General features: G+C 41.5%; 2 protein-coding genes and 1 long non-coding RNA gene across 6 annotated transcripts in view; 1 reads left to right on the forward strand and 2 right to left on the reverse strand.

Moving 5' to 3' along the window:
* Nucleotides 1–717, reverse strand: part of LOC116492302 — a 65,902-nt gene extending 65,185 nt beyond the window's left edge. The window contains exon 1 of the long non-coding RNA XR_004253592.1: nucleotides 625–717. This is a non-coding gene — a long non-coding RNA (uncharacterized LOC116492302). The remainder of the gene's footprint in view (nucleotides 1–624) is intronic.
* A 622-nt stretch (nucleotides 718–1,339) lies between these two features.
* PFN2 (profilin 2) lies at nucleotides 1,340–6,731 on the forward strand. Of its 2 annotated transcripts, none has more exons than XM_032193360.1 (3): nucleotides 1,340–1,534; nucleotides 2,778–2,970; nucleotides 4,956–6,731. In XM_032193360.1, exons 1-3 carry the CDS (start codon nucleotides 1,403–1,405, stop codon nucleotides 5,051–5,053), a joined length of 423 nt encoding a protein of 140 aa, XP_032049251.1. In that variant the 5' UTR covers nucleotides 1,340–1,402; the 3' UTR covers nucleotides 5,054–6,731. The 2 variants fall into 2 exon arrangements, with proteins under 2 accessions (XP_032049251.1, XP_032049252.1); XM_032193361.1 differs by lacking the exon at nucleotides 4,956–6,731 and adding an exon at nucleotides 4,645–4,839 and having other exon boundaries at nucleotides 1,345–1,534.
* Nucleotides 6,732–10,919: 4,188 nt separating this feature from the next.
* Nucleotides 10,920–19,489, reverse strand: part of RNF13 (ring finger protein 13) — a 28,438-nt gene continuing 19,868 nt past the window's right edge. For all 3 annotated transcript variants that reach the window (XM_032193358.1, XM_032193357.1, XM_032193359.1), the window contains exons 8-10: nucleotides 17,002–17,095; nucleotides 13,167–13,247; nucleotides 10,920–12,390 (exon numbers count right to left, since the gene is read on the reverse strand). In XM_032193358.1, coding sequence (XP_032049249.1) covers nucleotides 12,026–12,390; nucleotides 13,167–13,247; nucleotides 17,002–17,095 — 540 coding nt within the window. In that variant the 3' untranslated portion in view covers nucleotides 10,920–12,025. The remainder of the gene's footprint in view (nucleotides 12,391–13,166; nucleotides 13,248–17,001; nucleotides 17,096–19,489) is intronic.

Consider the following 19,489-nt stretch of genomic DNA (forward strand, 5'->3'; position numbering starts at 1 on the left):
TAAGCTAAAAGATGCAACATAAGCTCTTTTTAAAAGTATCTAGTAATCTAAGCAAACTCTATTAGTATCTAAACAACAGTCAATCTCATGACAACTGAATTAGGTTTTAAAAGGACTAAGAACACCCTCAAGTATGTTGTTGGTATGCTGACTGTAAAAAGCTGGTGAATATTCTTACTGGGAGATATAGCCACAGGAAACGACAGATTCAATCGCTGTATTCTATGCCTTGGGAAATTCAGGTATGAGCTCCAACTTCCTGAATTAAAGCTTCAAAGCAAATGGCGTGGAAGGCCACTTCATAGTTCAACAGCCTCCCAGGAATCCTAATGGAGCCCAAGGAAGGCAAGGCCGCCCCGCTCGGCAGGGAGGTGCCACCCGACCCTCCACGACCCAGGAGCCGCCCCAGCACGCCCGTTCGGAGGACGCCGCTGCAGCCTCCAGCGGGGCAGCCTCCTGAGCAGCCAAACGCCAATGCTGGCGATAAATCTGGGCCTCTCGTAAACAAAGCTGGAAAATACATTATTTCTACAGGAACTCGGTGGAACCTGGAGGGAGGAACACAACTCCAAACTGCCACCTACACAGTCACGCAGGAATAAAATACGCCGCGCTAGTACTTACGATGGGGAGCCCGCCGCCTTCGCACAGCACAAACGCTCCGACACAGAACCCCCTCTCCCCCCCGGGCGGGACGCGCAGCCAGCGGCGGCACGGGGCGGCGGCACGGGGCGGCGGCGCTCTCCCGGAGGACGCTGCCAGCTGCTGAGGCGAGGCGCCGGGAGCACGGCGCTCCGGCCGGCAGGGCAGGGCAGGGCCCGGCCCGCGGAGCCCCCGCGCTCCCCGGGCAGGCTCCGAGCGGGCACCGCGCGGAGCCCCGGGGCCGCCCCGGGCACTCACCCCGGCAGCGACCGCGCGTGCCGAGGCGGGGCGCGGGGCGCCGGCGCAGCCTTCGCGGCTCCCCAGCTCGGAGCGCCGGCAAGGGGCAGCGGGCGGCGGAACCGGGGCTGCACCGCTCGCAGGGCCGGGCCGGGCCGGGCCGGGGGCACCGCGCTCGGCCGCCCCCGGGGTGCCGGCACCCCCCCAGCCCCGCCGCAGCCCCGCCGGGGGAGGGGGCGGGGCCGGGCCGGGCCCCTCCTGCCCCCGCCCCCCGGCGCCGGCAGCGCGGAGGGGAGGGGAGGGGGAGGAGGAGGAGGAGGAGGGAGGCTGGGCTGGGCTGGGCTGGGCTGGGCTGGGCCGCGCCGCGCCGCTCGCTGCAGCGCTCGGCTCCGCTCGCCGAGGAGGAGGGAGAGGAGAGGGAGCGCCGCGCCTCGCCTCGCCTCGCCTCAGCCGCCCGGCCCGCGCCGCGCCGCTCGCTGCCCGCCGCCGCCCCGCTCGCTCCCGCCTCCGCCCGGCGCCGAAGATGGCCGGCTGGCAGAGCTACGTGGACAACCTGATGTGCGATGGCTGCTGCCAGGAGGCCGCCATTGTGGGGTACTGCGACGCCAAGTACGTCTGGGCAGCCACGGCCGGCGGCATCTTCCAGAGCATCACGGTGAGGGCGGCGGCGGCGCCGGGCGATGGGGCGCCCGCGGGCGGGCCCGGGGACGGGGGCACCTTGCGGGGGGCGGGGGGGGGGGGGGATCGGCGGCCGCCCCGGGGTGTGTGTGGGGGGGGGGGGAGGCGGGGGGGGGCGGCGGCAGGCCCGCGCCGCAGAGCCGCTGAGGCGGGCCGGGGGGGGCCGCGGCGCGGCGCCGCCTTTTTGTCTCCGTCCGCCCGCGGCCGCGGGGGTGGAAGGCCGGGGGTGGAAGGCCGGGCCTGGGCGCGGGGGCGGGGGCCGGTGCCGGCGCGCGGGGGCCGCGGGAGGCGGCGGCGCGGCGGGAGAGGCCGCGCGCGGCGGGGCTTGCGTAGGGCTGGCTGCGCCTGGGCCCGGCGCTGCGGCGAGGCTTACGTGCGCGGCGTAGGCGGCGTTCGTGAATGCCCACCTCGCCGCTGGCTCCATGTTTTCCATCGCCAAGATGGCGCACTGCCATTGATTCCTCCCTCCCTCCCCTCCCCCAGCCCTGCCCGTCCTCCCCCCGCTGCCGCCCGGGCCCGGGCCCGGCTCCCGCTGCCCGTGCGGAGGCGCCGCGCGGGGCGGGCCCTGCGGCACCGCGGCCCCCTCCCCTCCCCTCGCCTGCCGCTCCGCGCCGGGCCCGGTGTCGGTGTCGGGGCCGGGGCCGAGCGCGGCGCGGGGCGGCTGGGCCGGGCCTGCCGTGACTCTGCACTTTGCGGCGGCCGCCGCCTCGTGTCGCGGCCGGGGCCCGGCCCCCGCGGCGCCCCCCTCCCGGGCCGTGCCGCGGCTGCCCCCGCTGCGGGGCCGTGCCCCGCCCGGCAGGGGCCGCGGCAGCCGCTCGGCGAGGGCAGGCGCCGGAGGCCGGCACCCGGCCCGGCCGCGAGGGGCGGAGGGCCGGCCGGCTCGCCTGCGCCGTGCTCGGTGTCGGACCCGGCTCCTGCGGGCACCGAAAGGCGTTTGGCACTTCGTAAGTTCAGCCGGCCGGTGCTTCCGCTAACGACGCCTTGGTACCCAGCACCATGGCCGTGAAGGGTTTCGGGACAGCAGTTCCACCGCTTCCAGGGGCAGCAAAGCAGCGCAATGCATACTCCTGATAACAAAGCAGTGTGTGCTGGAGTACTTCCTGGTGGGAACGAGGGGAAGCTTTCTGTCTACTCCTCTCGGCCAGGGACAGGACGCTTTTGAAATAGAGATTGGGCGATAAGATAAAGTAGCGCTAACTCTGGACTTTTTTCTTTGACAGCCAGTAGAAATAGATATGATTGTAGGAAAAGACCGAGAGGGTTTCTTCACCAACGGTCTGACCCTTGGTGCAAAGAAGTGCTCTGTGATCAGAGATAGCCTGTATGTTGATGGTGACTGCACAATGGACATCAGGACAAAGAGTCAAGGTGGTGAGCCGACATACAACGTTGCTGTAGGCAGAGCTGGCCGAGGTAAGCGGGAATTAATTCACTCGTAGATCATTCAGTTAACAGTATGGGCATAGGCTCTGGTTACTAAGTCCAAAATGTTGTATTTAATGGTTAACTAATCAGGGTGGGTGGCGGTGGTCTGGCTGATTAACTAGATTTTTGCCTATGATTAAACACTTGTCCTGGTTCCCCCATGTGTGATCACGGTTGGGTGCTAGGCTGTGAAACGGTTGACGAGATCTCAGGCAAGAAGGACCTGGTTATAGCAAGATAGTTGGCAAATTTACTCCAGCAACTGAAGTTTACAGTAGAATACCATAGGGATACATTAACGATTTATAGTGAAATAAGCTTTTACATTGAAAATGTCTCAACTGAAAGTTTATTCTGCACAGAAGTGAATTTCTTGTATGAGCTACTTCCACTTGCCTTTTAACAAGTTCTACACTAACTCTTCTTGCACTTACTATTGAGCTCTCTGAAGTCTGTCTTTGGGGAAAAAATGCCTGTCCAATTTGGTATCAGGGAGAAACTTGCTTTATGCTAGTTTGTCTACTCCTTGTGCTCCTCACTTATATTCCAGCAAAACATGCTACTGAGAAGGCATTATGCTCGAATGTTTAAAAAAAAAAAAAAAAGCCTCAAAATACTGGCTACAAGCAGTATGCATTGTGTTCAGAATACCTAGCTTATCTGGCTGTAGAATAAATTCATGATTACTGGACTTCTGCGTATAAAGTTTTTTTAAAAAAAGGCAAAATTTGTCTGTAAGTTAAAGCCAGGTGGCAAGTGTTTGCAGCACTTAAATAAAACAAGCAGAGTTCTGACTCTGCTGCAAATTATGAAATGCTAGTGAGAACTGTCTGTCTTAAGCCTTTTCTGAGCAAATTGCTATGGAGATGTACAATCACCTGTAGGTAGGCTGACTGCAGTATTTCCAATTACACTGTGCCTAACTTGGGAAACAATTGGGCTTCTGAGAGAACAGTCCTTAGCGTGTCTGTGTACCTGCTAGTGACATCTGCTGGCAACTTGCAGATAGTGTGTACTGCTGAAGAGCCTTACCATGTTCTTGTTGGCAAGACAGCTGGGACACTTCATCACCAGAGTTTTGAGATTAGTTGGAGTCAGCATTAAAATCTTTGTCTTACGCAAAACGTGAAGCGTGCTTTATAGTCGTATTATTGCATGATAAGTCTTAGTCCAGGTCTGACCCTATGGATTTTTTTGCTAGCAATAAGAGTTATTCTGGTTCTTAGACTGACTGGCAGTGTCCACTGCAGACATGACTATTACCTTTTGTGCTCCTCAGCATCACAGTTCTTCTACGTGTACACCTACTTTTGTCCCTGACACCGCTTTTTCTCCCCCTTGTTTTTTAACATGTAGCCAGGGTTTCCTGGCTGGGCGATAGCAGATGGTAGATAGGCACTACAGTTCTTTTTTGAGGAAGTTGGTGGCATTTCTTATTTTTTTTTTTTTTTTTAAGCAATGAATTCATGGCTTACCTGAAGAATAACCTGTGCCTTCTCCCAGCCCTGTCTACATCTGTATTTTTTACAAGATTTCTGTAAAACTAGCTTAATACCAAAGTACTAGATCTTGAATTTGAGTGTGTTTATTGCGCTGCCTAAAACTTGCATTATTTCCTTGTCTAACACACACTTTTAAAAACTTTTTTCTTTTCTCTTTCAGTCTTGGTCTTTGTAATGGGCAAAGAAGGGGTCCATGGAGGCGGATTGAATAAGAAGGCATACTCAATGGCAAAATACTTGAGAGACTCTGGGTTCTAGTTGCTAGGCAGACTGTTAAGTACTAGGGGAAGATTGCTATTAAACTTTCCTGGCGGTGAGCTTTAAACCTTACATTCTGGAAACTTTATTAGCAATGCAGGGTGATGGGGTATGAACCTGTGTCTCCTTTGTATCCCTTTGTTGGTGGGGAAAGGTGTTATTTTTTTTTCTTTAATTCTGTTCATTTCTGTTTTGTTTCCTTGTGTACTCCAGCATTGGTTATAGTCATGGGAAAGGAAGGTGTCCATGGAGGGACACTCAACAAGAAAGCATATGAACTGGCTTTATACCTGAGGAGGTCTGACGTCTAAGCAGCCTCTCCCCATCCAGCTAGCAACTGTCTTCATCACCATCCAGTTGTGTTCAGTGCTACCAGACTGTAGATGGTAGTTTGTGTTTTTTATTTACCCATTTTCTAATGTCATAATTCCAGTTACCCTTTGTTCATTTGTATGTTAACCACTGTGTGTAACCAAGTCCCGTATTTGGCACCATTACTGCACCACAAAGATGATATGCATGATACCTTGAAAAACTATTGGGAGGGGAATATGCCAAGTGTAGGCTTTGCTTTGTCTTAGCAATTAGTGTATATTGACAACTAAAACAACTTAAATACTAAACAAGGTGCCGATTGTACAATCTAATTTGATTGATGCCTCTTCAGCACTTTGAGCAATTACACAGCTCACTAGTCTTCCTTTCATAGAGCATGGTTGGGAGGAAAAAGTGCATGCATATCTTTATTTCTGTCCCTTTCCCCTCTTGTGTTTTTGTTGTGTTTTTTTTTTTTTGTTGTTGTTTTTTTTAATCCACGTATGTTTGCTTACACCTATTTTTATAGTGCCTGGTTTGTTTAACCAATTTGCCACTCAAAAGCTATTAATGTTAAATTAGTTTTGTTGTTGCACTTCACTGTAGGTTTAAGTCTCACTTTTTCTTCATGATGTATGAAGCTTGTACTGCTTAATAAGTGCAATCGCAAAACTATCAAAGGGTACAGATGCACTTCCTCCCATGACCTTACAACCACCATCCCAAATGAATCCCCAGGGACATTCCATCTTTGCAATAGCTCAGGCACTTTTTTTTTTTTGCCAGCTCCTGTTCTGTAGTTAAATTGTAAAAGGCTGCCATTATGGACATTAGATATCCCAACATAACCATCTGGAGTGTGTCTGGTTTCAGTTTTTCATAGGACCAATTTTAATTTGCAGCTTGGGTTGTTCTTTGTTTTTTTTTTTTGTTTTTTTTTTTTTAAATTAAACTACAATATCATTGTGGAAAACTGCCACCTTCAGCTATTCTGGGAGTGCTGACTGACTCCAGTCTTTCTGCCAGATTAGTTACTGGTTAAAGAGTTCTGCTGCTCTGAAGCCATTATTCAGATGAAGGTTGGTAGTTTGAAAGCTAACCTGTCAAAATGATGCCATTTCAAACCTAAATTCTTCATTCGGCCTGTCACACCCTTGCTGCAGAAATCATGGAGTGAACTGCCTTGTGCACTAGTCATTTGAAATGTCTGTAACCAAACTCTCAGTTCAGGCACGGTACTAACTTGTATGTCCATTTAAAGAGAACTGCAGAACTCTGTATACAAAAGAATAAATGGGAGATGGTATTGGTTGGAATAACTGACTTGGCTGTCTTGTGATGAATTTTTTAATATGTATTCTGTGCCATACTATTGTTTAAAAAAAATGAACTGTTGCTATTGTGAGATGGATTTTAACTGACTACAAGGGTTTCTTTTGAATGGCACTACTTTAGGGACATTCTAGTATTTGCTTCTATTGTTGGGCCTTGTGGATAATGTACAGATTTAAACAAATTCTTGTTGCTGATTTGTCCATTTCTTTCCCTGCACTTTGTTACATCTGGGATACAGTCTAACTCATCTGATTTAATATGCATTTCAAAAAATGCCATAACTATTAAAAACACCTTGTTTACAGACAGATGAAATAAATTTATTCCAACCAAACAAAACAAGACTGTTTGTAATTTTTCCCTCTCCAGCTATCCTCTGAAGCCTTTCCTCATTGCATGGCTGACTACTCTAATACTTGATCAAAGTGCAGTTGTAAGGTTTGTGAAATAGTAATAGTATGATAATACCACTCTAGTTAAAGGACAAAATTCTAAGCCTTTATAAAAGGCCTTTAATGTAGATATATCTAAATTACGAGATTCCTTTTGGCTACCTCTGCGTTTACCAGACTAAAGAGGGATTTATTCCCAGCTGTTCTACAGCATTTCCCATCCTATGAAAATGTAAAAAAAAAAATTTAAAAAAAGGAAAAACAGAAGCAAGAGGAGACCTCTGCCACACAATCTATTCAGTAGGATTAGAGCTTGCTCCCCTCTGGTAGGGAAGAGGCTTAAGGTCTGCCAGCTAAACAGTATCTGTGAGGCTTCTGGTGTGTCTGCTACCAAAGTACTCTGAAAGCATGAGTCAGGTGAAAGCAGTGTGCCTTTTAAGATCTGATAGTAAACAATGGGAATTTGAGGGAGGGGGAGAAGAAAGAAAAGCCCAGACCTTAGATAGAGGTTAATCTTCAGCTAAGGTGATGCTTTTCCTAGTCCCGACAGTGCCAGTTACTTTCTGCTTGGATGTTACCATCAAGATGCCATTGCTCTCCCCTATCTCTCCCTTCATCTTAATCTTCAGTGTAACCGTTGCACCTACTTTTGCTCCTAGCGCCCCCTCTAACTGAAGCCTTCACATACGCAATATTTATCTCCTCTGGCTGCTTGAGTGGCTTAGGGTCTGAGCTGTACCTTCCACCTTTAATGTCTGTTATAGTGCTACAATTGAAACAGACTAGAACAAGCCCACAGCCCAGAACAAGTTCACTTTTGGTAGTTTCTAATACAGAGGATGCAAACCTCTCACTTTTCCAGTGAAATTGTTATATCAGAATGTGTTTTGCTCTGTATCTAAATTTTGCCTAAACCAAACTTAAAATTGCACTTACATTCTTATTACAGGATTTTTATTTTTGATTGAAATTTTTCAATAATGAGGCCATCACATCAGGAATTACCTGTAATGGCACCTCAGAGGCAGGAGTAACATAAGCACATACCAAGTACTTACCCTCCCATTCCTTATTCAACCTAATGTTTCTTTATGCTCAATCCCCTGTTCTGAGCACATGTCCAGAGGAGGCATCTACATTGTCACCTAGCTATAGCTACTACTTCTTGTGAGAAATCGTTGCTAAAACTACTTTCCCAAATGCTGTTCGATTTCCACAGCAAAATGGTGTCTGCACACATTATTTTAACAGAATCTACCTGAAGTATATTTCAGGAATAGCCTGAATGCTCATCAAATTTGACTCCATCACGTTTAACCCCTCTACTAATTTCCAGATTATATACAACTTAAAAACAACTTAAATTCTCCAGTGCTAAGAACTTAATTTCTGACATAGGTTCATTCCACATTCAAAGTTGTTTTTTTTTCCTCCTTGCAGAAAGGTACTAAAAGAGATACAATAAAATACTTTATCTTAGACTTTATCAGTTTAATTCTATTGACACAACAAAGTCACATGCACAGCGATGTACTTACTGCCCTTATCTTGGTGATTAGCAGCATTAACTGGCAGGCTAGACCCTGAACAGTGTAATGTTCCGCAATATAGTCCTGCTCCAGCCAGTTCTGAGGTAACAGTTTATTAGGTCATACCACTACTCACAATTCACCACTCAGGAAAATTAATGCAGAGAAGAGGCAGAATTGCTTTAAAGTTGGGGTGGGTGTGTGGGTGTTTTTAAGGGTAGTTCTAAAGTTGTTCACTCTTCCCAAACTCAGGAAGGAAGATAATTCACTACTGACCAAACTGCTTCACTATTTTAAGATTCACTTCTCCCTCCTCTATCCCTAGTTCTTTATGCCCCTGTATGGCACACACTGGGAGATAAGGGAGAGCTGGATTTATGTGCAGACTACCAGGACTTTACAAGCTTGTAATGCTAACTTCCAGGCCATTCTAATTAGTCCCTTACTTTCTCTGAAATAACACTTCTGAAGTTAAATGCCAGCGTGTTCACTTTCTCCATCCTAATCATTCACTGGCAGGTTTCAATTATACCAGCCACTAGGACAGCCTTTTAGATGGTCATTATATTGATTTCTCACTAAATTCATTTTTTTTTTTTTTTATAATGAATGCTACTTAGAATTCTGTTAGATGTTTCTTGCCTCTACTGAATTTTAACTATTTACAGAAGGAATTGCATTTTGTTTTAATATTCTGTTCTATTATTTTACACCTAGCTGTCCCATTACTACTGTTCATTCAAACATTGCCCTGGAGCTCTTCCAGTATTATGTACTGGTTTGTTTTGCTCATTAAATCCTCTCTCTGTTCCTTGGTGACCTGTTAAGAAAAACACTTGTCAGACTTGTCACTTTTTCCTGTACTCTTCCCACCTCTGAAAATATGAGCACTTATCTTTCCTTTCAAGGGTGAGTTTTAATTCCTGTCTTTGGCATCTTTTCAGAGTAGTTTATTCTCCTATGTAATGAAAGGCTTGGTTCAAACTTATAAGAAGCTATTTATACTGCTCATACAAATAATTACATTTTGTGATAACAGTCAATGATACTATGCTATTTTATGTAGACATACACCTCAGAGGACTCATGAAGCATTTTAAATTCAGACACTAGTTATACATGTAGCTATCTACTAGATTTTTTTTTTCAGCTAGGTAACCAAGCATGAACCTCTTTCAAGTACCAGTGTGCTATTTGGAACATAGCTAGAGACCGAAGTTGGATTGATGGGCTTATAATAAAGGGAGGAAAAAAATTATATAAAAAAAAAAAAAGCAACTGGTAGTCAGCTGTTTGTGGCAAGGTGAGGAAACTATGCTCCTTCACATGGTAAACTAGGAGGTCATAGTCCAAAGAAAAATCCATATTTATCTCTTCCTGTAGGTTTGTGAAGACACTGCCTTTTGGGACAGAAGATTTATCCAGCAAGTTTTAATGAAATATACAAGTTATACTCAGAAATGCAGCGATTCCTTTAATGAAGTGCTGTTCTTTTCATTCACATCCCCACTGGCAATGGCAACAGATGAGTAAACTATCTGTGGTGCAAGGCAGGAGGAGGGGCGTGGGGGAGAAATGCCATCTCAGTGTTTACTACCAAGGCCTGCTGAAATGAAATTTACATTAATAGCATTAGGAAATCGGATGGTTTTTTGAAACATACAGTAGGTTTGGGATGGAAACAGTATCACTTGCTGCCTGCATTTCTCTATAGGATGGAGCATGGCAAACTAAAGTCTCCTTTCACTTTTTGTCATTGCAGCAAATACTACACTCAGTGTTAAATGTAGCATATGTTAAGAAGTTGACTTCTGTTCATGGTTCTGCATCTCTTCAAGTTTTGGGGTGCCTGAAATGCAATTATGAATAAACACATGCACTCATTACATATTAACAGTGGGAAACCTATTTTAAGAAACATCTTACAGCTTAGGTTTTCATATTTGGTCTTAACTAGACATATGCCATTTGAGGTGGAATTTTACACAGCAAAATCTAATACATTATGTTTACCCCATGGATTGGCAGTGGTTTGTATATTAATCATTATTCTTCATTATCATTTTACCATGCCTCATTCTGAAAATGAAACCCTCTTTGCTGTTCACCAGTTCAAGAGAATTGATTTCCACTACCAGGTGTAAGGAAGGAGGGTATGTAGCTGCACTGCACATTAAGTCAGAAATAACAAATGGAAACACCTCACCTGTAATCTCCTCAGCCCAGGATTTGGCACTTTCTGACTCTCAGAACATAAACACTTAGTCTTCAGCTGTAAAGGTGTTGGCACAGCAGACAGGAAAAATGAATAGTACTCTGGCCTTATTTCCCCCATATAGATTACATGTATAGACCTGGACTGTTTCAAGCTTCTCATCAAACTAAATGAACAAAAATTGTTTACGATGTAGCTTAGTTCCACTGCATAGTGTTGATCAGTATAAGATTTGTACTGTGATACACAGTACAACAAAGGTTAATGTTACTAAGGGATGTTCACAATTCCATGTTCTGGATCTTTAAAAATACTTTAACCTTACATGGTAATAAATGTGTAAGTACACAATGAATGTAAGGCGTAAGTTAAATAAAATCCTTTTGATACGTAAAGTGGAAAACATTTATTAACATTCTGTCAAGCTTTCCTTATTCAAGGCCATATAAAAAAAATCTCTGCATTTTGATTATACATGTGCTGTTACTTTCTACATAGTTACAGAGGTATTATATATAATTTACTTTTTTCATGATACACTGGTAAGTACTGAGTTCTGTTTAATAGTTATAAGCACTTGTTTTCAAATCAGGTATTTGAAAGGAACAATTTTTTTTTCTATATACATAATTTAGCAGATTAATGTAGCACAAAATGCTCTTTAGTAAGAGGTGTATGACTTGAGGATCAATAGAATACTTACCTAAAATTCTATGTGGAACAAAACCTTCCCTGTTTTAGTCACCCTCTCCCCAACTCCCACATCATCACTGAAAACCAGACTACATCATAGTAGCAAACAAAGCTAAATTAACATGTTACAGATGAATCTTACCTTGTGAACCACTTAAAACTAAACATATATATATTCTAAGTTTCCATATCCTAGGAACTGCTCAACAGGACTGCTTAAACTCAACTAGAGTGGCAAACTCCAAAGGATTATTTGGAATCAGTGCTTTGAGATAAAAGTGGAATTTCTTCTGCTTCGTTTTGATACATCAACATATAGAATATTGATCTGTTCTACCTTTTTTTTTTTTCAGTAGTGGTGACAGCTTTTAGGCAAACTCTATACAAACATGCAAATACAGTTTTTGTTGGGCTTAAGGGTTAACACATACCATACACATAATAAATATTGCTATTGGTATGACTCAGCTGTAGCTACAAAAAGGATGAAAATTATTTCCAGCTAAATCCCATTTCAACAGACACTGACATTTAAAGTAGTCTGTGTAATATTTCTAGTTATATAAACTATTAACATTATTCATTAGCATTGTGAAGTCCAGTTAAACTGTTAAAGAACACATGTGACTGAATACCTGAATCAAAAATAAATCTATTTGTAATGATTAAACCATAGTACTACTACATGAACCGCTATTGAAGAAACCAGATGGATTACAAATTAAAATGTATTACCTACATAAATGTTTGTGAAGTATGACCTTAAGAACTCTTTTGTTCATACACTATTAATCAATAGTAGTCTCAAACAATATTTGTCACTCTATAATCCCTTTCATCATTGGGCTGTAGTTGAACCACTATACTTTCTTCATTTATTCCATTTTCTGCATCACTGCTATCAATATTGTCATTGTCATCTTCCTCATATTCTGATGACTCTGTCATGTTCTGATGGGAGTGAGATTCTGACAAAGCCCCGAAGGACTGAGTACTAACTGAGGCTAATGGTCTAAGCAAGGGGGTATTTTCAGATACTTCATTTTCTTCTTGACTACTGTCTGTTTCAGAGTCAGAGTCTCCCTGAGAAGGGACCACTTTCTGCTTACAAACAGGACATGTTTTTTTTGTTTTTGTCAGCCAGGGGTCCACACACTTGCAGTGATACGCTGTTAGAAAACAAAATACAAGTACGTTATTATCTAAGGAAAAAGGACAATTAAACCTGCTAAATTGTTTCTGTTTTAATTAACGTAAATATCTTAGAATTTAACTCATATTGAGAATTTTACTTAAAAGTTTGTTGGCATGTAGACTGTATATCCTTATGTACAAAACACCTAACAGATTAGGATCTAGGACCTAATTATTGACCGTTAACACTATGACAAATACTGCAGTAAATACCCATTTCGTCTATTGAATCAATCTGAGAGCAGCCCTGCAATGGGCCATGTTCGATAAAATCATCAACATTGGCTTTCAAGTGCAGTCAAGGCAATAATTTGTATAGCTTCAGGCTACAGGACAGACTATACCCACTCATCCACATTGTCTATGTCACTAGTAATCGACTAAATTAAGTTTTATGGATTAATTGTCTTGGAGAAAGTAAAAGCTTAGTTTTATGTAAAAGGGAACTCTGAAACGTACTTCCCTATTAAAAACAGACATTTAGGGGACAGTGTCAAGCCCAGATTTTTATTTTATTTTTTCCATATGCATATCCAAAGAAAAATGCAGAGTGGTAATGCTAGCCTTTTTTCCTTTTAAAAAGAAAAAAAAAAAGTTTACTCTTTTCCCAATTTGTGTATGTGCTCAGGGATATTAGCAAATGAAAAAATTTATAGATTTGTCAATAAACATATTCAACTACAATTTCTAGGCATGGTGTTTTTGATAGCTATTTTAATGCAAATACCAGACCTAAAATACAGCTGCTTACCATGAGAACATGGAAGGATTCTGAGCTTGTCTCCATCCTCATATTCATCCAGACAAATGGCACATACATCGTATTCATCTCCTACAGCACATAATTGAGAATATGTTTAACATTAAAAAATTTGCAACAGACAAACACATGCATATAGGTTCTCTGTTAGTTTCATGGGATGAAGAAACTATTAGTCCTCCCTGACCTTGCAATGGACTATACTATCTTTGAAGCTATACTGTTGACTTTGCTATATTTCTTTACTTATTAGGACTATATTCACTTTCCATTCAGGTTAATAAAAATATTTTCAACTGTGTGAAGCACAATTATTGTAATATTCTCTCATTCTTATTAATAAAGACACAGTGGTAAAGCATCCACTTTCAGGCCAGTTAAAAAAAAATAAAAATGTTTTCTCAGGAAGGATTATGCTGAACTTCTCAAATACAGAGGCCATGAAACTATCTGACACTGCCTTGGCTAACTGCAACATTTTCCTGATTCTTGCCATGGACATGTACTCAAGGCCTACCCCATCCCAGCATCTGGGTCCCATCTTTCAATTGCACACCAGATCTGAACAGGTCCTCTGCGCAACTGCTTCATCTGCATCCACCGGATTCCATCAGGTGCAGTCCACCTGCTCCACTTCCCCAACAAGTTACTAGAGAAATTAACTAATGTGCTGATTCTTGCTCTCATCCTGGCTTGGGGCAGAAAGACAAGCCTACTCAGTAGCGAAGACCAGAACTGCCAGCCCTCCCCAGTGCTCTGAGACTCATAGGGTTTCTCTGTGCATCTTGGAGTCTCTACTACTAAATTAGTTAACACTATGTTAACTAAATTAGTTAATTAGTTTCCAAGTTATTTTCACCTCCATGACTATGTGCCTCTCAAAGAATGTAAGGTTTTACATAATAAGATGTAAAGTACAACATAAAATGAAGCATCTTGCTTAGATAAAGCAAGTGGAACATCTTCAGTCAGCAAAATTCTCTTTTACTTGACACAAACACAGTGTTTTCAGAAACAGAATTATCCATCTGGATACAAAAAAAAAAAAAAAAACACCACCAGAAAAAACTCTGCCAAGACTCTAGCAGACCTTAGGACTTGTTTTGTCTATTAAACCTACACTGCACTATGCAGTTAGGCAGATGGGTCAGTAATGAACAGTAATTAGATCAGTTATAATCCCACTTCCAGGAAAAAAAATAAGCTTAGGAATAACTGGTAAACTGCAGAACCACACATACTCTGGAGCAGATTTTTAAAAGACATTCACATACCACTACTACCCATTATTTCTCAATCGTATGCATCAACCTCCTTATAGATGTATATACATAAAAATTCAATATCCATCATACTGAAAAATGTCTTTGCTTAAAATTATATGTACTCCTACAGCCTATTATTTGTCACACATGGGGCTTCCCCCCTGCGCCTATACATGTATACAACTTTGGGCAGCTGACTGCCTGTAATTAAGTTCATTTCATATTTAAGCACTTAACCAAACAGCTCCACTAAGTCTCATAGACATAGCAACTCCAACATTCTGGATACTTTATCGCACATTTAGGATCCTAACCTTTGACACGGAATGTAGGAAAACTAACTTAATGAGTTTTTAATTTTTTAATAGTATGTCTGCATATCTCTTTCTTTTCCAGCAGTCTATCTTCTTACAATACCTTCTATTCTGCCTGTGTGAATGGTTACACTACCATTTCATTGCTGGTAAGATCTAAAATCTTTTCATCCTTGGCCTAAATTTCATTTTAGTATAAAGTTAAAGTAGTTTGGAAATAATATATTTCTGAAAATAAGTTGTATTCTACAATACATACCAACTCACAACATTTCTAACCTATATTATTTCTAAACTAATATTCATCAGAGTATTCAGGTTTCCTAATGATGGAATTATCGGAATATTATACGGGTTTCTTTTTTTTTTTTTTTTTCCCTAGGCTCACTTTTGTTGTAAGAACATCACAAGGTGTATCAACTCCCATTAACTTTTATACAGCCAAAATGTAGTCCTTTTGGTAGGGAAGAACCACAACTGCCACAAAACACCTTCAGTGTGAAAAATAGATTTTGGACACAGCATGCATTGCATTCTGTGGGATTACTCAAAGGTGAGAGGCTTGTTGACTAGAACTGCACAGAAGCTATTGCACAGATGACACATACTTATGAGGTTAAAAAAAGGAAAAAAAGCTACTTCTATGCAAAGACAGTCAATGAGTCAATGCCAATTTTGTTACTGGACTCTACAGAGTACAGAAATGTAAAGTGTCTTATCTAAAGCCTACTGAAATCAGTAAAAAAGAAAGTATTGCTAGTAATGTCATAGGCCTAGTGCAGAAGCTTTGAAATAAAACACGCTTATCGTTCTGCTTTGCGTAAGCTACTAAATGCAATGAATAGCTGGATAGTCAAAGACAGGTTTGCTTTAGGATGACTGACTGAGCTCCTAACAATTCATTTTGTGTAAGATTCAGCAAGGGGAAAGAGGTAGAAGAATACGGAAAACAACAAATAAGGTGTCTTCGTGCACTCGCTCACTCATGTAATGTCGAGATAGTAATTACAGATGTACACATGCATATGATTAACTGAAAAATGCATTAACTGGCTTTCTCAAAGCCATGCATTGGTGTTGTCCCCCCGAACATTCTCCCACTTTGTATTTTTATTTCAATTAGATTTCACATGGAATCACTAAAAGAAAGCAAAAATAATATTAACTGTATTGGCTCAAGATAATTATTTTTTTCAAGTTAATTTTGTATCCATAGCAATTTGGTCAACCCTGCAAAGGACATAGTGTTTTGTTTGTTTCCTTGAAATAAGGTTGACTAACACTGCACAAAAACTGTATTCACTCAAACTGAACATCTGTTTTACACAGAGAGCAATATTATTAATAATGTAGGTTGTCCTTATCAAGGGCAAAGACTGGTAAGTGGTTCTATCCTTGAATCCAAGCATGTCCCCTAACACGGTATTCATACCTCAACAAATCCCTGAGGACTTGTAGTAATCAATCATTTCAATTTAGTAGTCTTTCCAGCATTAGTTCTTGTAACAGTTTTTATGAATGAACAATTGGATGATAAGATGGTAACATTTAAAAATCAAAATGGAGAAGAAAGATTGTTTCTACTCTTAAGAAGCAGACTGCAATAGAGGTGGTCTCGGTGCAGTTTTTTTTTTTTTATTTCATTCAATAAATTAACTTGCTACAGCTTTATTTCTGATCTCGTCATTAGATATTGCATACAACAAATTATTAAAAAGAATCACAACAACAAATATTTTGGCGTTCAATTTCAGTCACTCTCGCCTTCATAGAAGCCCTGTGATTCAATGATGGGAACACTCCTCTAGATAAGCAGATAAATTATACCCACAAGATATCTTTGCTTTTATAATCTCTGCCACATCAGGCAACATACATGCCATTAGTATTTATCTAAGTCCAAACAAATTATAGGTATGATACACTACAGTGACTGACTGTTGTCATCACTGTTAATGACAGAGCTGCAAAGAAATTTTGGGGAATTTCTGTAATGAGTTTTTGACATTTTAAGCAATGTTTTCATTTTTTACCCACACTATGCATATGATGTCCACTCTGCTTCTGTGACAAAATGTTAGAACTCCGCTTTGAGTGAGAGCAGGGTCAAAACACTTTTTTGTGTGTGCTTTCTATTCAAACTCTATTATTTCAAGCATACTCAAAATTATTTCCAAAACCCCTCCATTTAGAGATATTTGGTATTATAACAGTGCGTTCTAATTAGACAAAGAACAATACACTTGCCTTTCTTAAATTTATGTACAGGAAGTTTCTTAAGCTGATCCTTCCTAAGCCGATTCCTTCTTGCTCTGTGTCTGTCTTGCACAAATTTTGTGATCTGGAAACAGATGTTAGACAACGTGAACAGTAACTTAAAACAATAGAAGAACTGTAAAAGTTTCTGTTTATGAGCCTTCATTGTAAGTTAGTTAAAAGGGAACTGTGGCTCAAGCTGAACCACTGCTTCCCTTTTCTCGAGGATGGACTCAAGGATGAAGCCAAAACAAGCCTAAAGAACATTCTTGATTACCACAGCACTTGAAACTGAAATGACATACAATCTTTTTAGGAAAGGGAAGAAAAAAATAAGATAATGTTCTCAATACATAAAAACAATAGCCGTTGCTGTGATCCCCTTCTGAGGTCCACATACAGATGGCACATTTCAGGGCAAAACACAATCCATTAAGCTTGACAGGTTTTACTTACGGCAGTTTTAGATTATTACAGCTCTTTTTGAAGATTATTTGAAAAGAGTAATTATAGAAAAGAATTTTTCTTCAAAAATAATTATTATAAGAACTGTTTTCATAGTATCACAAGTAGTCTGGGAAGCAGGGTTTACTTCAAGCCATGTCACTTGCTGTCTTCAGCCATACTAGAGATTCTGTTTTCCATTTTCTTTATAGCCCTTAAGCCTATTTCCACTCAGTTTCTAGTCCTAACACAATGATTTTATTTTTTCAAATACAGCAAAGTGGCCTTAACCTATGCATACACACTGACCAGTCTTTTGAAAATTAGAGAGGTACTACACACTTGACTACACTGTGGATAAGGTAAACATTGAGTGAATATTAACATCATAAACAGCATTAATCTCTCTCACTTTAGGAATCCCTGAAAGTATTGTTGCGCTTTCACAAAAGATTTAAAAAAAGACAGTTAAGTATAAAGGTACTCTTGGGAGGGAGAAGGGGAGAATAAATAACTTATTTATCCTTCTGCATCATACCTGTCCTTCATTTTTAAGCGTATTTGGAACTAATCTGTTCACTCAGGTTCTTTTTACCTCACCTACATGATGAATTACACATATAGATTGCAATCTTTCCGGTATAATTCACTTACTAACAATGAGATAGTTTTGCATTGATTTCTTGGTTAAAAACAAAACTTCCTGAAAAGAAATGGGGCAGAAACCACAAGTGAACACGGTCAAGATCCTACCTGAAATCTCCCTGAGATCAAGTTCACTGTCTGCATTAAGTAAATGAATTGAGTAAGATTATTTTTGAGATTCCATAACAGGTTTCAACCAAAAAGTGTTTTTCACATGGGAACACCTAAGGGGTGCTTTTATTAAGTCTACTTTGAAAAGTATTTCAATATTTCAATACACTTGCATATTGTTCGACCTTTCAGCATACAGGATATTATTTCACATTGCATGTAGGGTCAGTATACATTTGTAAATAATACAGTACACTCTTGAAAACACTTTCAATTATCTCTTCCCCTTTTTTTCTCATGGTTTATTATAAGTTTGAAATATCAAAATCCATCTACACAGCTTATGTAATCTATTTTCAAAAACATCCAAATATCTGTCCCAAATACAAAGTGTTAGGTCACAGGTTGGACTAGGTGATCTTGGAGGTCTCTTCCAACCTAGACAATTCTGTGATTCTGTACAGGCAGCCCTGACTTGCAGACATACAAGATAATATTCTCCTGTTTCCTGTCTGTTTTTTGTTTATAATGTGGTTCTAAGACACGGAAAGGACCGTTCATTTTCAGCACTGACTACCCGTTGATACTAACAGGAGAGAAATTCAGGTCTCTTAGAGTCTTTTGTTTTTAACTGGAAAATATTTCACAAATTCTGTATTTAGGAAAATAGATTTTTAATCACACTTTAAATAAAAAAGGGGGGGAGGGGAATGTCTTTAGTTTCCTCACAGTGGACAAGCAAGAAAATTAGAAACAGGTTTAAGAGCCTCTGATTTTCCTCACCAAATATTTATTTCCTTCTCTCATAGCCAATTCTGTCTAGCACTGGTTTCTTTCCTTTAGATTGCACATACAGAAATTCTAAATATATATATAGAGAAGAACTATCAGTAAAGTACAACTTTCAAAATCACATTAAATGAAAAATTGTTTTAATTCAGAGTAGTAGCATGCAGATGAAAAAAAGCTCTTAAAAGGCAAATTTAAAATAATCTTTATTTATGGTTCACTTACTTCTTATTTGCCCTAAAGACAAACACTATAGAAATTTATTTATCTCACTCCTGTAACACTTTTACTGCCACTTCTGATGCAGATAACTGCTATTTTCACAGTAAGGGAAAAGCATTTGCAATTCTAAAGAGAGGTGACCTTTCAGATGGATCAGCCTTGTGTTTGTTACGTAGCTTTTGTTCCTTGGTAATATGATTGGTGCAAAGCAGTGTAAAATTTAGCCCATTTTCTGATGGGAAGATGACAGTTCTGGAGTGCATTAGGT

This window comes from Aythya fuligula, chromosome 9 (assembly GCF_009819795.1).
Source record: "Aythya fuligula isolate bAytFul2 chromosome 9, bAytFul2.pri, whole genome shotgun sequence".
Lineage (NCBI taxonomy): Eukaryota > Metazoa > Chordata > Aves > Anseriformes > Anatidae > Aythya > Aythya fuligula.

What these genes read in the sequence shown, in the direction of transcription:
- PFN2 (XM_032193360.1), top strand. Translation starts at nt 1,403, where the DNA reads ATGGCCGGCTGGCAGAGCTACGTGGACAACCTGATGTGCGATGGCTGC. An exon ending in GCATCTTCCAGAGCATCACG is followed by an intron (nt 1,535 to 2,777) that starts GTGAGGGCGGCG and finishes TTTCTTTGACAG; the next exon opens with CCAGTAGAAATAGATATGAT. An exon ending in TGTAGGCAGAGCTGGCCGAG is followed by an intron (nt 2,971 to 4,955) that starts GTAAGCGGGAAT and finishes TGTGTACTCCAG; the next exon opens with CATTGGTTATAGTCATGGGA.